At 39.8% G+C, this 27,825-nt stretch overlaps 1 protein-coding gene across 3 annotated transcripts in view; it reads right to left on the bottom strand.

Annotated features, from left to right (window-relative positions):
- The window catches only part of SOBP (sine oculis binding protein homolog), a 117,064-nt gene that overhangs the window by 77,665 nt on the left and 11,574 nt on the right, over positions 1-27,825 (bottom strand). For all 3 annotated transcript variants that reach the window (XM_027895397.1, XM_027895387.1, XM_027895405.1), the window contains exon 4: positions 16,649-16,800. In XM_027895397.1, the coding sequence (XP_027751198.1) occupies positions 16,649-16,800 (152 nt within the window). The remainder of the gene's footprint in view (positions 1-16,648; positions 16,801-27,825) is intronic.

Below are 27,825 nucleotides of genomic sequence, written 5' to 3'. Positions count from 1 at the left end.
TTCCTATTTATGTTGGAGACTTCAAAACAGCCACCTCAGCCTTTGCTGTCACTTTAGCTGTTAGAGAAAAGTCGTTCTTTACTTTCAGACACATGTATTTTACGTAGCATGACAAGAAAACACAGTCAAAACTTTTCATTTCTCTAGTCTGGGAAAAAAAAGCTTTTTATTCTGTGTTATAAAGGAAGAAAAGCTTTGAGAACTTTGCAGGCAGGTTTGTTGATGAAGCACTTTAAATACGAAACAGAAATCTTTCTTATCATGATTCTTTTAATGAGTTTATTCATGGGACTTTTTTCTTTTCTGGAAACAAGAGCACATGGCTACTGCAGCTAAAATCTTCCTACCAGATTTTCCACTAGTTAACTTCAGTTTTATAGAAACATAATTAAAACAATTTCTATGGGACTACTACACTGTAAAACAGGGTGATCCCACTGAGAATTTCTTTCTCAGTTGCAATTGTCACTTGGTTTTTGTTACTCATTGCAAAAAATAGCAAGATCAAACATAGCACAAGAGTGGATTTTTCAGCAGGTATACACACTGCAGCAGCCTGTAATGATTTACAAGTAAAACACAAGAAAAATAGGAACACTCAGAGCACTGTTTTCATTTATGCCTGCATGTGTGCATGCATGTGTTCTGGATGCAGGGGATGTTGGTCAGCTGGGGATAACTGCTATAAAAACATAGACCCATATTATACCCAGCACAAGGTTTGCTTCACCTAGGGAAATGTGCTGTGACTTGGTGAAACCTCACTTTTGCCACTGACATTACTCTGGTAGAAAGGGACCTCATTTCACAACTAGACCCTATCTCATATTGGAGCATCTGTGCCTCAGCACTGCCAAACATGTACATCCTTGCTGACGGACTACTCAGAGCCAGATAAGCCTAGCAAATGTGTTTGTGCACGGCACTTGGGCAATACAGCGTGCACAAAACCTGCTAGTTTTCTTCCATAATATTTGCAAATTCCGTAACAGTTGATTATTTATACATTAACGCACAGATTTCATTTCTTCCATCCTATACCCATCCATTGTGGAAGTAGTGTTGTTGCCACTTGCTCTGTTAGGCACGAATTAATGCATCAGAGCCGTGTAATTTATGCATGCTATTTTGTCAAGTCTGTATGGAATCTTCTTTGGAGAGGCAAGCTGCTCTCTACTCTGGGGCCAGAAATAGTATTAATTTTTCTTTTCTTTTGGTGCCATGGATCAAGGTAACTTCAGAGCAGTCACAAGCAAATCTCTGATGAGATGGAAATTGCAATGTTCTGTGTTTTATGCCATTTCAGGTAGAGATGATTTGTGTGAATGCAGAAGTACAACACTGATATAATAAAAGAAAACTCTAGTTGATGTGGATATTCGGGGGATGCCATTATCAGGGCAGCTAAACGACCGAGGACAAAGCACTGATTTACTAAGTTAGAATATGACTGTGCATTTCTAGGTTTTAAAAACGAGTGAGGAAATCAAACTGCCTGCCTTTCCCAGGAAGCAGTATTAGTAGGCAGACAGCTTGTTCCACTTAAATGCACCCCACTGCAATAACAGTATTACTTGTGAAATGAAGACACAACATACAGTCTTTTCTTAGTGCTTACAATTCTTAGGTCAAGTGCTAATACATATTACAGAGCTCTCCCTGGCAAGTATTGTTAGAGCTGTCATTAAAGACCTCCAAAAGTCTTAGCTGCGCAATTGAAAATGTTTCCAAATCCTCTTATCCCAAACATAACAAATCTTGCTGTTGTTAAATCTGATGTTTTGTAAATTCGATACTACTTGGCTTATTGAGAGGGCTGGAGAATTTTTTCTGTGCAATAACACAGATCTCCAGAAAACAAATAATGTATCTCACAGAAAGGGAATAACACGGATCTCTGGGAAGGGATTTATGTAGATCCGTGGAAAAGGAAAAATCAAAGACCACCTCCAGTACAGTGTGAAGATGATTCTAGGATTAAAAGGCACAATAATGCTACCCAATTACAGCTCTGCCTGGGTCATGCGCTATGCATAGCAGAAAGAAGCAAGATGGCAGATACCCTGGGTTATTTTAATTAATTTAATCATGTGACTAATTGGTCTCTGCTGGGTTTCTGTGGTAACTGCTTCCTAAGTGCTGATGGGCAATTGTGTTAAATGTAGCTTGGAAACTGCACGTAGGGTGCAGTGCCTTCTAGAGAGCAAAGGGAATTGTGCAGCTGTGCAGGGAAGGTGCTCCTGCTGGGGCACTGATTATCTCCGTGCAGAATGTTTACAGCTGTACTGTCCCCCTTGCTCATCTGCAAGCATGCTCCCCAAAGGAACAGGCTTATTTGCAGAAAACGTGCTAGACTTTCTTCCTCCTGGGCGTGAAAGTAGATTTCCTGTAGGAATATGTGAGGGCACATGTATGCGGCAGAGCACGCGCTATTTGGAAACAAAGGGAGAGCAGCCAGAGAGCCGTGTGTGCAAGACTGAAATGACTCCTGCGTGCACAGTGTGAGGCCCTGGAAACCAGAATGTCTTCTTAGCGGTGACTGTGTTCGAGGGTAAATCCATTACTGAACCCTGACACAAACAACATGCGAAACTGCTTTTTTTTCCCCGACTGCTCCTGCGTCTCTTGTATTATTCATGAAATCCCTAAATCCACACAGGTCATAATTAGCATGGAGTACTGCAAAATGGCACAGAGCTGCCTTCAAAATTGGTAAACACTAAAATGACTTGTAAAAGTCATTCTTTGCTTCACGGGTTGAATTTCGGATCACCATGAACAAAAAGTTGCCATCCTGTTAGATCCAAACTTACACTGGTGTCTCCTCACATGATTAATGAAACAGTACGAATGGAAAGATGATTAATAATAGCAACCTACATTCCAGTAATCACAACTGCACATAAGAAATGACTGTTTAATGGGGTGGTAAGTTAAATCCCATTAAGGGCACAGAGAAAAAACAACTGAGAATCTCCTCTCCTCGATACCTTTCACCGATAAAAAACCCCCAACCTAATAAAACATCCATAAGACAATACAAGACATGCTGCAAATACAGAACACAACAGGGAACAGAAAATGCTATACCTTATCCTAACTTCGCCTGTGAAAATGCAGAAAGAGGTTAGGAAATGCAGGAAGACACAGTCAGAGAGAGGTTAAAAGTTGGATAGCTGTATTGTGAAGGCTAGAAAGGTTCCACTAAATAAAGCAAGGGAAAGGATAAAGTAAAATGGTGAAGGAGGAAAAATGTGCGTCCCTACCCTGGTCTACGAGAGGATAAAGAGTTATCCAGCCTCACTGTTGCAGACCGGAGCTTTATTTTATTTAATATAAATTAGGTTAAATTTTAAATACCCTATACAGTTTTATCAGCAAAAACTGATGGTTGTAGATCACAAAAATCTAATTCCTCAATTTTCCTGTTTTAATGCCACCATTGGCAGTTCTTATCCTACTGACATCAGTGTAAATATTGTCCCTAATACCCACAAGACCATACCTCCTTTGTTTTGAAACTAGTGGTTAGTACCTTTTTGCATATTATGTTCTGCAATTTGTATTAAGTTATTCAAGCCTGAGTTTGAGGTTGAAGGGAAAAAAAAAAAAGGCACAAAATAACCACATTTGCTGTTAGCTGTCTTTAGGAAATCAGTTTTAGGAAAGAACTTACAAATAAGGTTATATGCTGCAGTATCTCTAGTTGTGTTCTTTGGAAAAGTTAGGCATAGTGAAGCTGCTACACATTACATTTTATGCCAAAATGTCCAGATATAATGAATTAGAGCTCTACATGACACTTCTTTAAAAATAGCCCTTACTATGTGAGATTGAACACAACCTCATATACTGTTTTGTCTTTTTATGAGAAGTCTTCTACACCTTCCATATTTTCACCAATAGTAAATACTAGAAAATACCAACCTTTTCAAAACACTCCAAAAGAGCAGTGTGGTGACACTGATAACTGTATTATGAATGCTGAAAATTTTTAAGAGAGACTTGTGGATAACTGAAAGTGAGACAAAACATTTTAATTGGAATGATAATAATACAAAAACTTTCCATTAGCGCTACAGCAAACCTATTGCTCCTCCAGACCCAGAAAGGACTAAACCGAGCTATTACAATTCCTATACCGGGCCAAAATTACAGCTGATGCAAGTAGCCCCATTTATTTTAATAAAGTTACGCCTGCTTACACCAGCTATGTATTTGCCCAACCAAATGGGACACGTCAATTTGGATATGGATTATGTCACGGAGCCCTTCACGCTTGCTGTGCCATCAGTGCAACTGCTCTGATTAGGAAGACGGGTCTCGCCATAGTGATCAGCCCATTTGTTCACCTCATCTGGCAAATTGCTGCTGACAATAGCCAATACCTGAAGGAAGGAATGAAAAATATCCTATAATCTACACGGTTATAGGATGCATCTGGGGCTTTACACAGCAGGCAATATCTCTCATTTGAATGAGGTTTGGTTTCCATTGCTCTTCTACTTGGCTTAGCTATATAGCTATATAGCTAATAATATATAGCTATATAGCTACATATTTATATATTTATTAATAATAATCAGTTTTATCCAACCTCTGCAACTATACCATTTACTTTAAGGTCCCGTTCAACTGCTACTCCGAGCAGAGCACTCCTGTTTACTTCAGTGGCTTATGGCTCAGGTTTTTAACTACTATTTGTAACAGTTCAGTCTAAAAATGGGCGGTGTAATTTGGAGAAGTAATAATGCCTACCAAATCTGAGTAGACTATCCTTTCATTTCTGCAGGAGACAGAAAATACACAGAGGATGGTGTATGCATGCCCTCTGCCAGTGCCAGCCTCAGTGTTTACTTGGGTTTGCTTGTCCCAGCTTAGTCAGTCCCAAGTAAAGCAGCCCATTTCAGGCCCCAGTTACAAGCATTAACACATCAAGTATTATAAACTGAAATTGCAAAAGATGAACTTCCATCCAGCCTTCTCCTTCTCCACAAGCTTAACACTTTTGTATTTCATAAATCATCTTTGACTCTGTTCATTGCTGAACTCTGCCTACCCAAACTCACTCTAAATCTTACCACTCCGTGCTCTACCCATGTTTCAGCAACCACCCAACTATCCTCCTCAAACCTGCCCTACCCTAGACCCTAGATCTGGCCATTTAACTACCATTATATCTGCACCGCCCAGCTTACTGTCCTTTCCTATTCTCAGCTTCAGGCTCTTGTCTAGCTTCACTCATTCCACTAAGATATTTTTTTCAGGTTGTTTTTTTTTCCCCTAGACGTAGTAATTCACTTCCGTAAAAGTACAAATAATTTAGCTGGGCTTTTTCATTGTTTCTAATTCTTCCAGGGAATTGTTTTCTGTCCTGTCTGGTATCTGCAACTCCTCCTAGTTCAGTATCAGCTGCAGAGTTTGTGAACTTGTTCTCTGTTCTCTCCTGGAGATCATTAATGAAATATGAAACAAGACCAACCTCACGAAAGTCCCTCTGGCACTTCTCTATCCACAACCTGATACGCTGCTCTTTATCACCACCCTTTACTTTATTCCTTGAGCCTGTTTTTAGGCCACTTGACAGTGTTCATATCCAAAGTAATTTGCATTACTCTGAGGGTAAGATTTCATGAGATGCCATTTCAAGTGCTTTACTAAATTTCAAATCCATTAGAACTTCTAATTTGCCTCCCTCAGCTGATTTCTGCGTGTGTGTACTAGCTGCACTTGCTCGGCAAAATCTCCATACTCCACTGTTACTCCTTGCCTCTATGGTATAACTGCAGAAGACAGGGATGTGGTTGAGTGGGTTTGTGCACGGAATATCTACTTTTTGTTGAAAAATTCAACTTTTTTTCTAAAATAACAATTAGTTTTTCTCAAGCAAATTGAATTAAAAACTTTTGTAGCACATATAAAAACATTCCACAACATTACAAAATAATTTTTGTGTTGGCAGTAAACCTGGATCTTTTGCAATACAATCAGCTTCTTATTTCAGTGTCCAACTTCCTATGAAAACATGGACTGAGGTATGCTGCTGTGCCAAAATGCATTCACTATTTCCATGGAGGGCATCAAACTATCCATAGGCATCAAATAACACATCAAGAACAACTAACTTTACCCAGCAAACATGATCCTAAGTCCAAATAACCCCATAAATATCTTTGTCTAAAAGCTGTTATGTATAAAAATTATATCCCAGCTGCTCTTTACAATGTTACAACCTGCCAGGTCATGCCTAACTAAAAGTTACTTTATTCTCCTATTAAGCAAATTGAATGAAAATTACTTAGGAACTATAATTTTCATTTCCTACGCTCAAGAAGAAAGTAACCTTCTTGGGTCTCTTTTTCTTTTTTTGGTAGTTTGTTGTTTTTTTTTTTTTAATCACCATACAAATGACTTCCAAATTTTCAGGAACAGTTGCTGGTTTTGATGATATATTGCAGATCCTTGTCAATATCTCTGCTGCTTCACACTTTTATTTCCTTAGGAACACTCGGCTAAGTACCATCTGCTCCTGGTGATTTACTGCTCTCAAGTTGCTGAAGTTGCTCCATAACTTCCTCTTAAGAGACTTCAATTTCTGATATAAGGCCACACTGATTCTCTCTGAAAAGTGTCCTTGGGACAGGAATTTCCTCATCATCCTCTGAGGTGAAGATGGACACAGGACATTTAATTTAATTTCTCTGCTGCTCCACTTTTTCAGAAGAGGGCAGAGTTATAACCGGGTGGCCTACAGGGACAGTGGACTTACAGGTGATATTTTGTTTTCTACAGAGCCACTTTTTCTATACTTCCTACAGTGCCTTGAACCTACACCTTTCAGACAATTTCCTTGTCTTTTTATTTCTGCACTTCATCTCAGGAACCTTTGGTTATAACTGCCTTGATCGTGTTTTCAAAATTTTTGAAGGAAGAGCTTTGTCTCAAATAAGCAAAACATTTGGTATTTCTGCTACACAAATGCCTACAACCCTGTTAGCATTTCCATCCTTTAACAATCACACTTCCAATTTGGAAAAAAATTATTTTTTCCTCTCTTGCTGTGTGAAAAACCACAGAAACAATAAGAAAGCAGACTGCATGCAAAATAATTAAATTGCCTGTACACAATGTACAGGGCAAATATGCACAGGGCCCGATCCAAAGCTAATTACAGGCAACGGGATGTCACCCACTGATGCTGATGGAATCTGGATTAGGCTCAAAGGAAGCCCACCAAGAAGCAGAGGGAGTTTCATGTCTCATCTTTCAGTTCCAGTAATCATAGGTGTTGTTTGTAACAGTAGTAGGTACCAAATTTTCCAGCAAAAGTGTGATTTTTAAGTTGACGGTGTCCCTTTAAGGCTTATGCACTTCTTCACTTAACTATGCCAGATTTACTCTCCCCTTTCTACTTTTTTCTTGCTCAGAGGTATACATACCATCTGTGCATCTAATATGGTATTCTTAAATAGCCTCCAGAGTGATTCAAGGCTTCTTTCCCCCTCCTTTTTAAACTTTCTCTTGATTAACCTTTTCCCTGGGTATTTTTGAGCCCTCTCTTTCAGGGATCCTGGTCCTTCATGAAGTTACCATCTTCAGACACTGATGTCAGAAGTAGGGCTACCTGTTCCTTTAATGCTTGTGCATTAGTCAAAACTCAGTGGGGAGTTGCCTTATCAAGGCATTGATATTAATAAGTTGCTTCTGCACATGGAGGCACAAGACTGAGCCATTTGACAACAGCCAAAGTCAACTATTACTACTACTACACAATGAAATTATTGAAACCAATCTCCTCACAAATATCTAAATGTTGGTGCACTGTTTTAATCTCTAGATTTAGCTTTTAAGACTTACATTTAGTTCTAGGAGCTCTCTTCCACCTCGTTTTTAGTAGCACTGTGCACCACAACTGTGAAAGCCTGGGGGCTAAATTAACAATAATAAGAGCAATTGAGACTGAGTTGTTTGATTTCTACCTCAACAGGTTTCCCTTTTCACTTGACACTCCGAATTTCAAGGGAAGGAAGGGCCACAGGCATACAGGACACTGCAGTGCTGCATCCATCTGCGTTATAAGGGGAAAATTACTGATTCAGCCAGTGCTAATGGAGGCGCTGAGTCCTTGATGGTTTCACATACTCCCCAGTAAAGCTGCACCAGGCTACCATAACCAGCTAAAGATTCTTCCCCTCACAAAGCCCAGAGAAGTGCCAGAGAGATGCTCTGCACTGCTTTTAAAGTAAATGGACAGCAACAGAGCCACATCTCCCCCTCCTACTATGTGTGCCAGTCAAAGGACTGGCCATCTCCACCAGCCCCTCCAAGCAACAGAGGCAGGGTCTGACCTCCTGCTTCTAAGGCCGGAGAGTAAATAAACCCAAAATATCTGAAGCCACACTCACACACATACACACCCCTCCCACCCCCAAGCCCATCAAATACTTTATGATTGTTTCTAAATATTATTAAATAGATGAGTACATTTATTTTAGGTACAAAATTGCATCCAGGCTGACAAGTCGCAACATATGTTTACTTTCTGCCCAATTTAAATTCAAACGACTGAGTTATAAACGCTTTGGTTTTTGACAGAACACAGCCGGTCACTGAACTTAGCTGGCCAGCAAGCCATCTAATATTACTGCAGAAACAATTTTCTAGAAAAAAGATATTTGACATTTTCAGACTTTTGCCCTATAAAACCCCCCTCACTCTTCCAGCAAGTTTAACACTTGCGCATTGAGCATGGCTTGATTTACAGCGAGAAGCTGACTTCAACTAACAATCCCCAGTAGTACATTTTCCTGTTCATCCAGCAGCTTATAAGTTATATCCATTTGGCCTCTCCTAGTCTCATTTAAACTCACAAGGCCAGATTCAAGGTTAATGTGTGTAAGGGTTTCTTCAGTCTTCCCATAAACCAGCAGATGTTTGCAAACAAACCTAAAAGCGATGAAACCTTCCTACCTAGAAGGGGCCAAAAAGATAGACAATGTGATTTACTCCCTTGGTCTGACTCAGTTTCATCCTTGAATTTATTGCAGGATTCCTATGGCTGATGGAGAGGAAAGTCACCACATTGGGAGAGTAATAGAGTGATTAAATACAGACCATCAGCTGACAAGAAATGTTGCAAGACCACTGAATTGCTGCCTCACCTGCACAAATTACTTCACCACTAGTGAAATGTGACAGCAAGGCTAGCTCCTGAGACACTCTAGGACTGAAAATGACCTTCTACCCTCAGCTGGGCCCCTCAGGTTTTCTACGGCTGCCCACCGTGGTCCCCTGCCTGGGAGGAGTTTCACCCCATTAAACTAGGCAGTTAATTCCGATTTCTGTATTCATACATCCTTTCAGAAGTATGCAAAAAGGGTGTTGCTCACAACATTGTTCCAAATCCAAACAAATTTTTGAAAACCATATTTGCTTAATTTTGGTTTTCAAATAAAAATATATAGAGTGAAAAAAATACTCAAACTCCTTTTTCAATATTTCCCTAAGTTAATGAGCTGACTGATAAGTGAACAGATGCATTAAGGCAATTATTTATTCAAATGTCATGATATTTTTGAACAAACATTTAATATGCATTTCTTTATTTGCTCAGCTCATATTAGTATTAATGATTGATGTGTTCATTATGAAAGGGAAAAGTGGCACCAAATATAATCTGTGCAAATTAGATTCACTCTGGAGATCTACCCCAAGCTTTTAACAGAATTAAGACTGTTCTTGATGCTCATTTCGTGTTGAACATGTGGAAACAAAGCTGGAAGATGCCTAATTTCATATGAGGCCAAAGCAATGTGGGCTAATCTAACACAACCTGAGCTGATATAGAACGTAGAGGAGAGCAATATTTTTTGAGCAACTGGCTAGCTTACATAGGTTGGAGCCAAAGGGGTTCAGAGGTAAAGTAAGCACCCATGTGCGTTATATCTGTTCATTTTCCGCATCAGTGTTATGCATCTGAAGTCTTTAATCAAAAATTCCTTGGTGATGCAAAAATGTCCAGGATTCAGATCATAAATCTATCTTGCCAAATTTTTAAAGGAGCAAAATGTCTATTTATCCCCTAGTGTCTTCCTCTCCCCTTCAAAAATTCATCCTAAGTGATTTAAGACTTCAGTAAAGCTTCTTAGCAACCTCCAGAAGAATGGCTACCAGCCATATTTCTCCCTCAGTCACTCTGGAGGAAGCGACTCCTTTCACTTCTCCAATACCAGAGTGCCATAACATCTATTTAAATCCAAATCATTGGTCTAAACTGCATACACCTAGTCCTCAAAAACCTTAAAGGCGTTTCTAGTCAAGTCCTAACACAATTAATGGTGTTATATTGTAACATCTGTGTGTAAACAAAACCTGGATGTGGGAAAAAGGAAAAATGTAATCCTTGAAGCTGCTCAGAACTGATGCGATGACAACTCATGTAAACTGGTCACTTTGTTTCAATCAAATGCCTGCTGCCCAAGAGGCAGCTGTAATCAGCATATTCATCTTGATATAACCAAAGTAGGCAGAATGCAACACGACTGATGTAATGTGACATGGTGGTTAAAAGTGAACACGCCTTTTAATTGGATTGGATACCTGCTAGTAATTCAGACAATGGGAATTTGATTCAAATTTATAGTATTAAATGGCAGCAGATGGACAGTAAAGTTTACATCGAGTTTACAAACTGACAAGCACGCTGGGGTTGCCAGATCCCTTCATTAAGTCACTGGTGGCATCAGTCAGGTGCTGCTGCCTGTTTCATTGCTAGCAATGGAAATACATTTTGCTTTGCTCTGGGTGAGCAGTGAGATATTCTGACTGGTGGTCTCAGTAGGTTAATTTGGAATTTCATTTGCCTCTTCTAATCATGAAAAACCCTGTCTCAGGTTTAGGGAAGGAGCTTTATGAGATTTCTGGGTTTAGCATCCTGTAAGTAACGAGGCCAGCTGATGACAGCTAGATAGCGATGCCAATCTTCTCCTTTACAACCAGTGTTGCCCATTTCTTTCACAGCTCAGGATTTTCTTGATATTTCAGTGTCTGTTCCAGATTCTTGGTCACTACCTGCAACCTCCACAAACTTTAAAAACACCTTCTAAGGGAGTTTTTTTCCTTGTTCCTCCTTCTCCAGCCAGTTCCTAAAAGAAGTTTGCAATTGTGCCCCACGTTTGAGCTATTTCCTCTGCAGACTCAGCGTCTCATCTGCATTTACTCATCAACGCTCATTTATATCTCAACAAAGCAATCACAGCTATGGAGATGTTTGTTGTCTTTTTCTCTTCTACCTTCAAGCATTTGCAAGAAACCTTTTTAATTGGCTGCCGCGGCAAATACGCGTAACGCTCGCGTGCAGATGTGTGCACACACACACACGAGCACACATAAATACACGTTCTACGCAAACCCACAGCAGCAGGAGCAGCTCTGTGAACTGCTTATTAATTCCTGCTTCCCTACAGCTCCACAGAACCAAATACAGCCAATTTCATACAATCCAGGTAGGACACCTGCTCTGCACTGACCTTTCTGAACACATGATTAATGCAAGTTAAATCTCTACGAGAAATAGGTTTTCTATTCAGAGCCCCATGTGTTTCTAAACTTATTATGGAAAGGGAGTCTAAAGGAACAGCTGAGCTTTTTTTTTTCTTTCTTCCTTTTTTGTCAGGGGCATTATACGCATCAAGATGCTTTAAGCATTCCAAATTTCAATGAATGATGATCATTTTACAAATTAAATTTTGCAGATGCATAAGAAAGAGATGAAAGGAGCTTTTTTTTTTTTGCCATTACTCATTGACTTAACAGCGAGATTGTTAAATATTTCTCATGCACTGTTAGGTTGCACAATTAAGCTTGAAATCAAGAGAACTTTCTCTGACAACCCTCAGTAATAATTTTGGGGAATGATAGCTTCTGTTTACTCCCAGTTTTTAGGATGTGTTTGTATATACATGTCCATATTAATTACATAGTGATATACTTTAGTTAACCAAAAAACTACGCAGGCAGGAGTACTAAAGCTTTATGATGTTGCATGCACTTTTATAATTATTTAAATATGATTTGAAAATGTAAGGAACTGTCTAATGCAACAGAACTTGGGACTAAATAAACGTGAAGGACTTCTTATAGCTCCATTTGATTGTTCACGTTCATTCTTGCCACACAGATCAGATCAAAGACCCTAAAACACACTCCCTGTCTCCACTACCAACTTCAACACAGTGCTGTCCATCACTATCCTGTAGAGGGAGAAAAAGCCACCGTTGTTTACATCTTTGTGGTGCTAAAGAGTAGTTTGCTTTCACTTTTTGATTTATGCTTCTTTGTTTATTAGTATGAATGAAATTTGACTGCACTGTAATCAAAAGCATCTATCTTTTTTTCCTGATTGGGAGGCAGTGCAAAGCAGGAACAAGGTCAAATATAAAATACTGGCTGACAACCTTGCAGTCACTTTGTCTCCAGTGTCTTAGTCAAATCAAGTAAATTATCCTTTAATATATCTGTGAACAGAGCCTCTATGAATTCAGCCCTCATTCTGTGTTTGGCTATTTGGTCATAATAAATTTGTTTTCTGACCCATTGAGTCAATAAACTTAATTTCAAAATTAATCTTTTCAGGCTTCAAACTCACTGGATCCAATTATGAAGCCAATCATTCCCTTTAAATTTAATATTCTGAAACTTGGTGGTCTAGTGCTTTTTGCTGTTATGTGACTCTTTGGTACTTAACTTTATATTAGATAGCCTATAAAATTAAATCTCCAAGGAAGGGAGCATCAGAACAGCTCCAAATCTTAAATCTTCAGTTACAAACATTAGTACCAAATGCTCCTTTTTCCTGCAAAGCTTCCTTTTAATTGGTATTATGCACAACACATTATCATTATACGGTAGTTTGTTATGTGTATTTGACTATGCAAAATAGACCAAGCAGGAGAAGGAATGTAGATTTGGGTTATTTTTGTTTGGGGGTGGTAGTGGTGGTATTTTTAGGTTTCTTTCTAAATCTGACCTAGTCTAAATACTTTGTGTTTCACTTAATAGAGTAAAACCCTTAATTTTTTCTTCATTTATTTCTGGTAATTTAGGCAAACTTACTCTATTAGGAGACCCAGTATAATTTCAAAACATGATTTCATTTCTATTCTTGTAAGGCATGGCTGCTGATACAGATAATTTTCCATGGTCATGACTTCAAGATACCTGGAGTAAAATTTGCATTTCTTACAAGAAAAGCAACCTAAAGTTGCAGAAGTCCTTTTCCTTACAAACTCCCCGTCCCAGCCATGAAGCTTCCTGACAACCCTGGCTATGTAGAGATGCAGGGTACAAGGCACAGCTTCTGGAGCACAGATAAACTCAGCTCCACCAGGACAAAAGGCAGGAAGGACTGATGAGCACCTCTGCCTAAACTACTTGGGTCCAGAAGCTTCCGAGGCCAGCAAGTTGCCAGCTTATTCCAGTGATGCTACTCTTGCTAAACCTACTGCAGGAGATGGCTGGGAAGGAGTTGGAAGTTGGGAGCAGTCAGTGCCCAGATGACCTGGGGCTTTCTGGAGCACTTTCATGGCACTTCAGTGTGGTCTCCTGTCAAGCCCTCTCCCAGCTGGGAATCTATGGGGCATGCAGCACTGCGGCGTGCATTTGCCCTGTGTACGGGAGATGATTTTATTCATCAGGATGATGACAAAAGGCCTAATTCTGAACACAGCAATTGCCATTCAGGGATGGATAATTTGCAATATTACTTAGTGCTGTTTTGAGACATTAGTGATGACTTACTCTTTACTGTTTAAACAGTCCTATCATTTTAAGCAAGTGCTTATTACAGCACTTCTTGTCTAGGGGAGGGAGGGAAGATTGCTTAACGTGATCCATTAGGAAATTCAAGCCTTAAATGAAGTGACCACAAAGTCCTATCAGCTCCCAGAAACACAGCAGCTGTACATATTTAATGTAATACAACACTATATTGTGGTGGAGATCCACTGCTTAAAACATACATAAGGCAGGTGAAATGTGACTATTTTGCTCCTCTGTTTGAAAAATGAGAAAGTGTAGAGTGGCATACCTTCTTAAATACATAAATAGGCATTAGATTCATGGAGAAGACAGTTACGCTGTTGGACTAGAAGTTATAGATTAAAGGTCAGCAGTTAAATCTGAAACTATTGCAGCCTGGATCCTTTGATCCTGTTCCTCTTGTTCCACTCTATTACTAACAGGTGAGATGTAAACCAAGAAGCATGAGGGTCTGATGAATTCTACTGTACTTGTCTTAATTTAATGGCAGCAGTTCCTAAATATTCTGTCCCCTGATCATCTAATGCCATAAACACACATGCAAGAATCAGCTACAGATTTTCCTTGCTTGCTCAGATCCTGTGCAATTCCAGGTTTCCACAGGTCCAAAGGGGAAAAAGATTTTACTCGCTGGCTTAGCTTTGAAGCAGAGCCAATGTAGCAATAAACAGGCTATCAAAAATGTTATCTCACCATGTTTTGCCAAGTCCTCCCACATGACATTTCATCAGTTTGCAACCCTTTTAGTGAATAATGGCACATTTCACTGGTATATGATGGTATATGAGAAGATTAGGAATATCTATTGTATTGATATATATATGTCTGTATGTGTGTGTGTATATCTATATATATATATATAAATTATAAATACAGGGAGTTTTCTGGACAGAAATATTCAGCATCATTTGGCTTTCCAAAGAAGTTAACAGAGGTGTAGGAAAGGCAACCAAGGAGAATGAGATGCTCTAATGCATCCCTCCTCATAATACAAGGACAAGGAGGCCTCCAATAAAGCACAAGCATAATAAAAAGTAAATCAGCTAAAGGGGAACTTTTTCATATACTGTCTGACTGATTGAATTCATGGTCATAAACTATTACTGAACCCAGCTATTAATGGGTTACTATAAGTTTGAAGAATACCTATGCATTATGTTAAGATGTATTTATTTTCATTCAGTAGGGATCTAAACCTCCTGATTCAAGATCTAAGATGTAGGTGAAAAAGAATCCACTAAGAACTACTGTTCTTTCACCTGCATCTCCATGGTTTCCCAAATTATCTGGTACTCATCAATTCTGAACACACAGGACCACCTAAGTGGGATCACTGACAATGCCTCCATTACTATGAAGTATCTGAACTATCTTACCCATGTAAATTTGTGGCTGGAAGTCACAGGAGCACTCAGCTGACGGGGATCTGTGTCCTGTCAGCCCAGAGTGTCTGGACTGTGTCTTACACACTGTAACGCACACTGAACTGCATGTGTGTATACGTGTGTGCGCACACACACACGTGCATCCACGTCAGCTTATTTTGGAATGGGGAGCATCTAAGGAGCATGTATTTCCCTCCTCTACAGTTTTTTTTAGACAAAAAGAATGTAAACAACAGTCTTCACAGAAGACTCATGTGACTTTTACTTGCCTGTCTGCTCCAGTAGACACTATGAGCTTGATTCTCCAAGACTGCCACTAAAATTCCACTCTACTGATTTTTGCAACCTAATTCTTCAGGCATTTTTTTTTTTTTTGGCAGTATGAGTTGACCCAAATTTATAAAGGAGGTTAATTTGCTATAACATTGCATCTTGAATATAGAATCCATATGTATTTATTTGTTATTATTACAGATGTAAAAGACCAGATTTAGAGACCTGAAATCAGTTTGTACTTGACAGGCTTGGAATGTTCTGTAGCATGAGGGAAAATGGCATCATTTAGGATGTAGAGGGTTTTATGAATGATAAACATTTCTAAGACAATAAAGCTACCTAAAGTCTCACACTATTTAGCACCAAAAGGACATAGCTACTTTTTAAACAAACAAAAGTGTTGGAGTGTTTCTTCTTTATTTTTCTTTAAGTGACATATTGCACATTCTGCTATACAAAAACAGCTGCTGAAGCAACCTAGAGGGCATTTTCAGGCACTGTACTTCAGTGATTACAGCAATTTTTGTAGACGTTCAATATTAGGATTGCATTCTAATTTTAGACAGAGTTAAATTTAAATTGAGTAGGAGGGACTTTGATGTTACTTCAGATGTTCTAACATTGCCTACCCTAACCCAAAAGCTGTGTAGCGTCTGAATTTTGCAGCATTGATAATTTATTAGTAATGATACACTTTAAAAGTATGAAACTAGAGCTCACTAGCAGCAGTGAAAAGATGTCCACTACTGTGATGGGACTGAGACTTAGGCCTTGAAAGCATTTACCCATTGGTCATGATCTCAGTGCCCTGGGACCTGTCATACAAAACCCCCCTCTACTCTATTTCCATGATACCTCCTCTTAGTTGTGTATATGTAGCAAGTATCCTGAGACTCTAAGGCCAAACTGGGAGTCATCTTAATGCTTCTCAGTATTTAAATTCCCTGACTCTCACAAAACCCAAGCATGAAGCTGAAGGAAACTGAAAGAAAGAAGGTTAGTAAAGTGCTGAGAGTCCAAAAGACAATACAGATGGAAAGTGGAGGGATTAGGTGAAACAGAGAAAACAAACAAAAAAAAGCTTCTATTAGATGCTAAATAAGACCCAAGCTGGGTCATAAAGCTATGTCTATGTCCATGTACGTTGCATCTTTCCTTATTTCTCTTACCTTGTTTCTCTTGAAATATGCTCTTCGGCAAGCTGCAAAGCACTTCTCGCTGCAGAAGCATTTCACTTCACTTCCCATACTCAGGGAATAGCGCTTGATTCCAACTTTCTGGCACCAGGCACACATTATTTGTACATTTGACACATCATCTTCTACAACAAAAATATAAGAACAATGTTTACAAGAGATGCAAACTCTTTCCTCGGACGTCTGCACAACTTACTCTTAGATACAAATAGCACTGGTTCATCTTATTTCTAACTTCCTCTTTGTCAGAGAGCAGAGCTGTGCATGCCTGTGATCACCAGCTTCATCCTCAGGCAGCAGGAGACCTATACCAGCCAGCCTTGGCAGACTGGCAAAGCTTCTAAAATGGCTGGAAAAAATGATAAGCTTCAAATGGTGCATTGCTGAAAATCTCTGAAAATCTCGAGAAATTTTTAGCATGTTCAAGAGCACACAACTCCTTATTAAATGAGTAACCAAGACTGGAGGCTGAGTATTGCTGCTTTGTTCTTGCTACTTACAGTCTGCAGTAGTGAGCCCCTGAGATATTCTACTCAGCAAGCTGGTGATAAAACACAGCCAGAAGAGACGGCACCAAGGCAGGTCTCTTAACACAAACTCTCTTCTAAATAGGAGGAAGGAACATGGAATGCCCCTTTTCTGCAGTTTTGAAATAATGACTAGCATACAAAACACGGAGCTTTTGTGTGAAATCAGCAGTCACAGAAACACAGACCTGAGCAAGACAGAAGATGCAGCACTGTGGCAAAATCTGCCACATTATTTTCCAGTCATTATGCTCATCGGTCAAATTTTAATTCAGGCAGAGTTCCCAAGCTGCTTTCAAGCTCTTCTCTAATGTGTGTTACGAATGTGGCATGTAATGCCTTCTGCCATGTAAAAAGACCTCAGGACTTATTTGCTAAAGTGCAGCAATATCCTTGTGTGGTCATCATTCCCCCCTCAGCTTCACGGACAAGGGTAGTGAATAGTTAAGCCTACTGAATAGATCAAGGTAATAAGTTAGCAGAAATCTTTCTGACTTAAAATTTAGAATTCTTTAGTTCTTATGTCCAGTTTATGATACAGAGTGACCTTTCAGTTACAGACAGCAGCCATTGTCTAATTTCTGGAAAAAAAAATCCCTGAAGACTAACTGTTAAAGCAGTTCCTGGTCCATGAGCTGTGGAGATTTCATAGCTCAGAGATTCTGTCATGCAGCCATCCTATTTCCCTATAAAGGATTTGTTTTTGAAGCTACGCTGTCATCGTTCTGTAAAATTATTGGCAAACTAATTTTTAGCAGAGTGATTTGGCTCCTTTCCCTGACTATCATAACTCAGAACTACGTGCTGCATTTTACTCACCTTATTGGAATAAATATTGCCAGTTTAATAACTTTTTTCCTTTGACAAATTGTGTTATGATTTACAGCTACAAATAAAATTCTACAATGTAAAATAATGACCTCTTAGTTTTAATCAGACTGTCTACCTTTAAACCAATATTTAAGGCTAAGTTATAACACAGATTTGTGTTTAATGTATTTTATAACTTGCCCTTTATTGTGGGATTTGCCAATACTATAAATACCCTCATACACTGCACATCAAGGGAAATCAAACCACTATGGCCAAAATTATCACTAGCCATCTACAGGGTCAAAAAGCCTGCCCCTGAACTGGCTGTAATATCAACCATGCACACAGGGTGCTGCTATGGTGGTGTTGCACAGGGTCATTGCAGCTTTCCCTCCAGACAAGTCTTGTCCACGATGCTAACTACTTCAGCACAGAACAAGAGCTCTTCCTCCCATTTCTATCCTGAGCCATTTTAAAATACTAAGCTTTTACAAAAGGACCCTGATTCGGATACTTTTATACCATAATAAACCAATTCCTTACAGACTGAACCTGCCTCTTTGGATGTATCAGGGCAACAGAAGATCCTCTGAATCAAAGGAACCAGACGGTAGACTCTTGTTTCAGATAACAGCAACATTTATTCACCTACTGATAAGAAGTATTTTATCTCTGGAAAAGAGAAGATCTACCAGTGATACCTTTCTAATAGCCTTCATTTCTGGTGCGAGTAACTCTCTTAGATGAAAAGAGAATATTACAGAGCTGAAAGAGAGTTCACTGGCAAATTAGGTTCTGGAATAGCTCTTTTTGAAGTAAGTTGTCTCATCTGGGGCACAGTTTCTAAGGGGAAACACAGAGCTCCACCACTGGAAATCTCAGGGCTTTCAGGAGTGGCTTGATAGGGAGAACACCTCAGCTATCATTCAGCTCCTGTTCACTGATCCTCATGAACTGTCTCCCATGAATGATCAGAAAGATCCACACAGTTGTCCATTTTCAATTACACATGCTCCCACCGGCAACTGTTTACACGGAAAAGCCACGCTGTGCGTTTTTCTGCAGGAGGTTATGCAGGTCGGTAAGATTCAGTCCACCTCCTTCTACCAAAGACTTTCTCTAAGATACATCCTGGCAAGGAGAGGAGAGGAGGAAAGAGGGAGAGGGGCCTACTATGTCAAGTTGCTGTCTTGCCATGCTCTGACCAACAAAATTTTACCACCACCTCATGGGGACTCCTTTGAAGAGCATTGCTTCACTTGTGGTCCATGGATCTGACAGTCAATAAAACAGCAGAGAATGGTCTACAAACTACTACTTCCAGTCACTGTCTGCACTTCCAGGAAGTGACAGGTAACAATAATAATAAAACTAGATGCCTCTTCAATTTAACAGACTCAGGAACACAGCTACAAAAGGATTAACTGAGTATGGCCATGTGAAGCAGCCAGGAATCACCAGTACTTCAGAAGAGTGTTTAGAGCATGCACTTCCTGTGACAGTACACTAATGCATCACTATTTAAGTAATCTCCCTCAGGTGTAGGTTTGCCCAAGTCAATTTTCCATGCAATTCTAATTTTTTTTAAGAGTGTTCATCAAGTGAAATAGAAAATATCCAGTGTAACAGGATTATGGACCATCAGTAGGAGCCCTGTCCAGCCCAGCACGAGGAAAACTTGGTCTAAAATCAAATCCTTTCTTTCATTTCTGAGTGAAGTTAAGAACAGCAGAGAAAAGGGCCTATGCTTTGTGCTGAGGAGAGGTACAGAGCTATGGCCTATGGGTGTGGATGACAGCTGGAGACAACGGTAAAGGTCCAAAGCTGTGTGCTTGCTTTCTTCGCACCAGTTGTGGTAGAGATCTGAGCAGGCCTTGTGAAAATAACTAACAGGGATGCTTTGTTACAGTGTATTAAGCTTAGTGACCAAAAAAAAGATGACTGCAACGTCAACAGAAAAGAAATACTTCCTGTGTTTCTACCAGAAGTAGGAAACAAAAACTAAGGCTTAAACCAGTAAGACTGTGTGAAATACGTAAAGTCAGAGTCTTAGGATTTAACTGCTGTCATTTGCTAAACACAAATTGAAATAATATGAAACCAAAAATTCAAATCTTGCATTCCATTCAAGACAAAATTCCTCTCATTTTTTCACAGACCTTCGTTTTTCAAGGCCATATTGTTTGAAAATCACTTTAACAGATTCCCGCCCTTCTTTCAGGAAAATGTATCAAATTCCTGTCCCTAGAACACTCAGTAAGAAGAACCTGAAGCAACAAGATCAGAGAGAAGTGGAAATTTCAAATCCAGCAATTTGAGACTGCTTATCTGTGTTCAGTCTTTAATATTTTTCCGATTAGAACTGCACTAAGAAAGCTTCTCCATGATAATTGCATGAGTATACTACATCGGCAATGTTCTTCTTCGCTCATAATCAAACTTTTGCTGGTACTCTGGCTTAGTATATCTACTTAAAGTAACATGAGCTCATCCTGACACCATGCCTGTGTCCATCACATGAGCTCTCACTGGAGCAGTTCTTCTGATGAAGATCATTCACCATCACTTTAAGGACTCACATAGCTATGCTGACACATGTTTGTAAAGTACAGAAATATAATTTGCAAGACCTGGCACTGATCATTCTGAAGTGAAAGAAAATACTTTTTAATAACTGCATTTTTTTTTCCTCCATCTGGGCCTTCAACTTTATGACCTGCTTTTGCAAAGTGTTTCACATATTCTCAGATCTGTCACACTTATGACAGGTAGCATGGGCACTCCTACAGGTGAGACAAAGAGGAGATGGCACTGACACAACTGAATAGTAGCAGGAGAATATTCAGCAGAACGTACATATTGCTGTCCTCTGTAATTAGATCAGGTAATATAAAGATATATCCTTCCACATGCTGTACAAGGTCTAAATTTCCCGCCTCTACTTTTGTGAGATCTCAACTCTTCATAGGGAGAGCTATTGTGGGAGTTACAATATTGTGTTTTTCTGCCCCTGGGTCATGTCATTACAGGTGGAAGAATTACTCCCTGCACCCACCACACAGACACTGTTCAGTTACATCTCCTTGTGGTTTTTAGCCTGTGTATTTTTCATAATGAACAATGCAATAAACACAGAGTGTTTGCAGTGTTAAATCATGTTCCCAAAGGGAGTAGTTTGTATAACAAGATAAAATTATCACATTATAATAACTAAATATGCATCAGTCTAAAGCATGCTTCAATTAATCATCAAAAGTTTGCACCGCCTCTTTAGGTCTTAATTAAGCGGAATGTTTGGTATTTTTTTTCCTTTCACACCAGTGTGAAGGAGCTGCAGAAAATTGTTCCTCTTAAATCCAAAGAGCAGCAGTTTACACTAATCGATCTTATATGGAACCATAATTTGGAGAGGTGGGGAGAAGTGAAGGTAGGTAGTAAGTACAATAGAGTAAATCCATCATGTACAGTCCTGTGTCTTTATCTAAGCAAACCAGCACGACCTACAGTGCTTAATACAATGTTCCTAAAATCCCTACAATTCTGGAATTAGATCCTGATCAACTTACTAGTTTACTAAGTTTTAGGTTGCAGTACTCTAGTAAAAACCATTTTGAACTATCTGATACATACATTCAGTTTTAACTCCAGTTTCAAAAAGGTGAGTGAAGCTAAACGCAGCTACAGCTCTAATCCTGTACATTATTATGACCATGAGCAGGTACTTGAAAACCTTTCTTTCTATATTTCCTTGTAAGATATGCAGCAGGAGACACTCAGCTCCTCAGGCAAGAAAATAATGAAGGTGCCAACCGCAGCACTGAAGAAGTTCTGTTGTGCAGAAGGAAGACCAGGAGGGCACAGGGTTTGGGACTGAGATTTCAAGTATGGCACCTGGACCGAGTGAGCCTGTGTGAAACCTGTACCTTGGCTGTGGTTGTATCTGTGATCTGATACAGTAAATATTTGGTATTCCATCCCTCCACAGCGTCTCCCAACCACCCAACTCATCTCTAGCATTAGTTTCCTTACACCACACTATAAGAAGCCATGTCTCCCCACTACTGCTTTCTTCTACTTTTCCCTCTTCTTCTGTTTGCTGCATCCCAACCCCCTCAGATAGGCAGTTCAGATTCCAGGTTTTCTTGGTAGGGAGCTAAAATAGCACTTTTACCTTTAATGGGGACTATGCTCAATCCACTGGTATATAATCATTAAATATTTTATCTTCTTTCTCTATGACTTCCTAATGAAAAGCTGCAAAACTTCCTTTTTAAAGACATTAAATCTTAACTTGACTCTAACATCTGCAGCAATAACAATAAGGGCTCACTGTTTCCACTGGGATCTGCCAGGATTTCAGAATTGGTTAATTCCGAGTTACCCGCCTGCTGCTTCTGAAACCCCAGATCGCCATTGAAGAAAACCAAAGAGCACGTATTCAGATTTTTCATCTCAAAGCAGTTCCTCAGGTTGCTGATCCCAAGCAAGGCAGAAGCACCATTACAGTAATTTTTCTTACACCCAAAATGATTTACCAAGCCAATCTCAACCTCAAAAAAATGAAGGAACAAACCCCTAGATCCACTTGTGATATCACTTAAATGCTGGTCCTCTAAATAGATGGGGGGTGTGACAAACTTAAGGTACAAAAAGTACCTTAGAAAAAGTAATTACCAGAGGAAGATTAAAACACAGGGCTGACAATAGAAAGCTTGCTGCTGCCATCGCTATGGAAATACCTCAGAGGCTCTACAATGCATTTCCTTTTAAGGACCAGTCTCGAAGTTCACTACTCTGCCAATAAAGCAAAATGTCCCAGCTCCTTTTAAAAAATCATTTTGGGGAACCACCGCCTGCCTACATTTTCTATGTATGAGCTTAGGCACATTCTTATGCATAGTTCTGTAAGGACTGAACACACAACACAAAAGCTGGCATTTAGGCAGGTTTTAAACATGCAAACAAAAAAGCACCTATTTCAGCTAATAGAGGGGGAACTCCCTGTGTATTTTGAATATATGCTATTAAGGTGAATGTGTGGACTTTGTGATTTTCTTTTTAGCACAAAGGAAGCACTTGGCCCTCTACAGAGAGCAAAAGATATCAACAGTGGGCTAGATGGGGCAGGCATCCTGGCAACCACTGGCATTTAAAAAACCCAGGCAGTAGTGAGCCTACTTGCTAGTTTCAAACTGAAAACAAGAGAAATAATTTGAAGAGTAGCGACTATAGGACTTGTTGCAGTAGAGAGCTAAACCTGTAGTTAGAGAAATTGTGATGTTGTTCAGCAACTGCAATGACATATTTGTGAAGTATTGAAGAGGGATCCAGAGCATAGTAAAATGAAAGTCTCCTCAATATATAGACTTAATTAGATCTGATAATATGGTCTTTTTTTAAGGAAAACTGCCACTGTATTCTGCCTTGAATCAGACTTCTTGGTAATGCAGTCATAGATCCAATTCCTTGGTGAATTTTGACAGATGACCTTGAAATTTATTTTTGCTGCCTTGCTAAACACCATTTAAAATATCTTTTATGCTTCCAGATTCCTCCAATACAATGTAAATATTGAGAGAGGTTTCAGCAGGCAGTTCCAGAATGTTTGTAGGGCAGTGACTCTGCTTATTCCCACATGTTGCACAAAGTTACTCATGTGCACTTGTATTTACAAAATCTCCTATAAACTTTTATTCTAAAGTAATATTAAGACATAACACAGAAAATCACTCATTCTTTTCTATAAAACACCTAATTACTCACTTTACTATTTGAATCTGACACTTCTTTGCCAGCTCAGGTCACAGGTCTATTTTACAAGGTACTCAGAACTGGAAATGTTTCTGCCCCTCCTTTAAGACATTTTGCCTCACCAGATACAGTTCTTCCAGTCCAGTTTTCCTTCACTTTCATGAGTTTCTGATAGCTTCTCGTACAATTCCAACCATTATAGCTTGGAAATCACTGAACCTAACATTATGTAGAGACACTGATCTGTGGGTTGTTGGTTTTAAATACCTTTTCTTTTTCCAAATGTACTCAGTATCTTGTGAAAACCCTGGGAGGGAGCATTATTTTCCCCTCGTACTTCTTTCCCCTGTGGCAACCTCAATCAACTGCATAACATCATCCTCTCTGCCTCTCCTTCCGCTATGTCCCTTGGCAATGATCTCCCCTCCCAGCACAGCACGGCTGGGAGCTGGTTCTTGTTTGGGATGCTCAGAGGAGCAGACACACTGTGCATTGCTTGTTCACAGAAGGAGGCAGGAAAGGGAAGGATTTTGCCAACACCCATGCTCAAAGGACAGACCAAGCTGCACTTGAACCTCCCCTGCCAAGGCACTGCCATTGGGATCCTAAGAAAAACTAAATCAAAGAGCACTCAAAGAAATGGGAAAACTGAGACACCATAGCCTCCAGCAGGTGCCAGGGGGAGGAGGCGGCATGTTCTCACCTGCACTAAAGAATTTTTTGCATTCTTCTTTAACTAGTTTTGATTTTAGCCTTCCTTCATCCCATGTAACAAGAGTTGTCCGAACTTGCCTGAGCAAAAGGGCAGTCACCCTAAGTGCCCTCTTAGATTTACTCTATCATTAGGGGCTGCAGAATAAAAAAAGGTTTGCACGTTACATACTAAAGCCAAATACCCCGCACAACTGTGGTAGAATTTTTAGTCCTAGATCATTCCTGGCTATTGCACTTCTGTTCCGTGCTATTTCTATATAATTTTTAAACAGGAAAAAAAAACAACCAACAAGAAAACCCTACTCATCTTCTTTACATTGCTGTGTAGAAAATAAGAATTTTCTAACACCAAGTAGAAATAAACTTAGGATCAATTTGTTGCAACAAGCTGTACTTGAGACTAACCCTGAAGATCATTCAGAATCTGCTGCCAATTCCAAATGTAGTTACCAGCCTGCTGGGCAAGATGGACGCTTACTGGCCACAAAGAGACTCTTACACCAACTCTCTGGAGGCAGCACTGACTTCTTTTTTGCTTCCAGATGCAGGTTGGATGGCTGATGTTGACTTACGAAGTCACATTTGTTTTGGGACTGCCTGAGTGTGATCTATCTGCCTGGTGGTACAAATCAGCGCAATGCTCTTGCAAAAACAGCCTCCACATCTGAGCAATTTGCACCCTTCTGGTGGAGGCTTCCCATGACTGGATTTAGCATCCTCCACTGACATGCCATAACCTGAGTCTGTAGACAACCAGTGGACCACATAGGGCCCATGCATTTAACTCTGGGTGTAATTCTGAGATACAGCAAAGAGAGAGTGTGTTTATTGCAGCTACCTCTCTGGATAGGTAGACCCCTAACATTTTCCAGGATCATATAAGCCGATTCGTACCTAACATTTCATTTGACTAAAATAGAAATCTGAAGAGGTCGGAGATAAAATTTTAGTCAGATTGGTCAAAATTATTTGGTTTTCAAAACGCTTTACTGCAAAGTAGGCATGAGGGAAAAAGAGGTAATTTTGTTAAATGTTCAAGGTTTTAGCCTGGTCGTACAAAATATGAATGCAGACAGGACACAGTTCAGAGTTTTTCAGCACACTCAAGGAAAACCTAATCTACTAAAATCTTCAATGACAGCTTCTTGGACATAGTTCAGGATCAGCACTCCTTACCCCTCTTGCTCAAGCTGGTAGCTGTTTCTGATATCAAGAGTCATATTTGCTTCCCTGGAAATCCTGTTTCCCCTGGCTTCCTGACTGTCTTCCCCAGTGTCTTCTACCTCTGCAATTGCTACATCAGTGCACATTGCCAAGTATCCTTCCCGTTTCTCCCTTCAGGCTTCTGTGAGCATCATCCATGCTCTGCTCTTTCTCTTCTCCCTCTTATCTGAATAGAATCTTATCAGCAAAAATTATTCAGCTAATCATTCATTGTGACTGTTTCTTGGATCTGCTTATCCTCTTCAGACCATTGCACTCCTGTCCAAATGAATACCTCAGCCTGTCTGACACCTTTTTACTCATGCTGACCCTTCTGTTCAAGATCAATACAGCAAGAATTAAAGTCTTAATAATTTCTCCCTGAGTGCTCACTCCATATTATTTGCTCAATAAGGTTGGACTGCACCATCTTTCCTGTCTTTCAGGTTCATGATTTAGGTATCATTTTTACCTATGGGCACTCTGTTTCAAGCTATATTTAAGTCTTGTAGATTTTTCTCCTGTACAATATCTAAAAGCTTTCCTCATCCATTCACAAAGTTTGGACGCATCCCAATTCTTAGCATATCAGTCACTACAGTGCATTACTACCTGGTTTTCTCTCTGGCCCATAACCTTGTCCTATGTGTGTCTACTCAAAATACACTGCAAATGTCCCTTTTCCTGCCCAGTGTTTTAACCTTGAAGCTTTCTCTTGGCCTCTTTCTGCCTCTCCCTCTGTGTCCCCTCACTTCATTTATTAGCTCAAACAAATGTAAACTGCTTCTGTTCTTGTGGTAGGTCAGTCACAGTCTGTCTGTCCCTCGTGCTGAAAATTAATGATGTGAGTCTAATCATTTGCATGCTTAACTCAAAGAAGCACCTCTGTGCTATTTCCAAAGTCATCCCCTGCGTTTGCGAGGGACTCCAAGAAAACATCCCCAGAGTTACTCTTGTCTGGCTTTGTACCACTCTGAAGTTTTCTGCTTTGATGTAGTGCCCACAGAACAGTGTCAAAGTGCAGTGCCAAGACCACTGCCTCGCACATTGGCTCTCCTTTGTACTCCCTTTTCTACTTGTATTCACCAGTTGTTTCTTGCTGGGTTCTTTGGGGTGATCATGACTAGGGCACCTACGCCCTAAGATAAAACAAAACAATTACTAGCCATGCTTATTGCAAATCCCACAAAGGTTGTGGTTCTCCTCCCCCTCCAGTCCTCCCAAGCTTTGCTCTCTAAAACAAAGGTGAGATAAATATGTTCATCTGCTCAGAAGTCACAGTAATCTAGTGCTCATTACTGATCATGGGATAAAGTCAGAGGAGGCGGAGATTATGCATTTATATCCCCCTATGTACGTGAAACAACAATCATTATTAATTAATGGATTTTTAAAAGTAAAGTTGAAAAATACTTATGAAAAGCCTTCTCTGCACGTTACCCTTCGTGGTACATTTGAACACAGGATCATATGCTGTAGGTGGATGGACAAAGAACAGAAGGTAGTTGACTTGGCCAAGATTCCCCTGTGTCCACTTAACTACTGTTGCAGTAATTTGTTTTTCTACTTCATAGTTCCATCTCCTCCTGCTTATTTGATGTCATAAAAATCCAGCAACTGTGGCAATTTGCACAATGCATGCTATAGTCTTGTGTTCACATACCACAAATTCAGCATTCTGGATTCATTCGTGACTCACATTGGAGGGGAAAATAGCTTGGGATGGCACAAGCTCTTGATTAAAGCTTTAGGGCCAAATCAACAACAGCTGAGGATCCAGCCCATATGGCCCGAGATCTTTAGCTGTGTAAAGGCTGCAGGAATGGGCCCAAATAGCTTTGGTAATTAGCAAATACCGTATAAAATAGATTGAAAGTTTTTGGCAGGGAATGAGTATTGAGTAACATTTTAAAATTATTCATAGCATATTAGTATACTTCTATAGAGAAAAAACTCAATGTCGTAACAATAATTTAGGAGGGGCAACTGTACACGACTGACAACAGGCAAACACGTTCTTGGACTGATCAGTACTTTACAGCTACCTTTTGAAAAAGGGCAGAGGTGACCATCTAACAGCTGGGAGCTAACCCTACAAACTGTTCTGCCTGAGCAGAGGCACCCTTGCACCTGGTGAGGACT

The sequence above is a fragment of the Empidonax traillii genome, unplaced genomic scaffold (genome assembly GCF_003031625.1).
Source record: "Empidonax traillii isolate 1590-97213 ecotype Southwest subspecies unplaced genomic scaffold, ASM303162v1 scaffold16:size2589160, whole genome shotgun sequence".
Classification (NCBI taxonomy): domain Eukaryota; kingdom Metazoa; phylum Chordata; class Aves; order Passeriformes; family Tyrannidae; genus Empidonax; species Empidonax traillii.
Note: the sequence above shows the minus strand (reverse complement) of the source record. Positions and strands in the feature narration are given on the sequence as shown.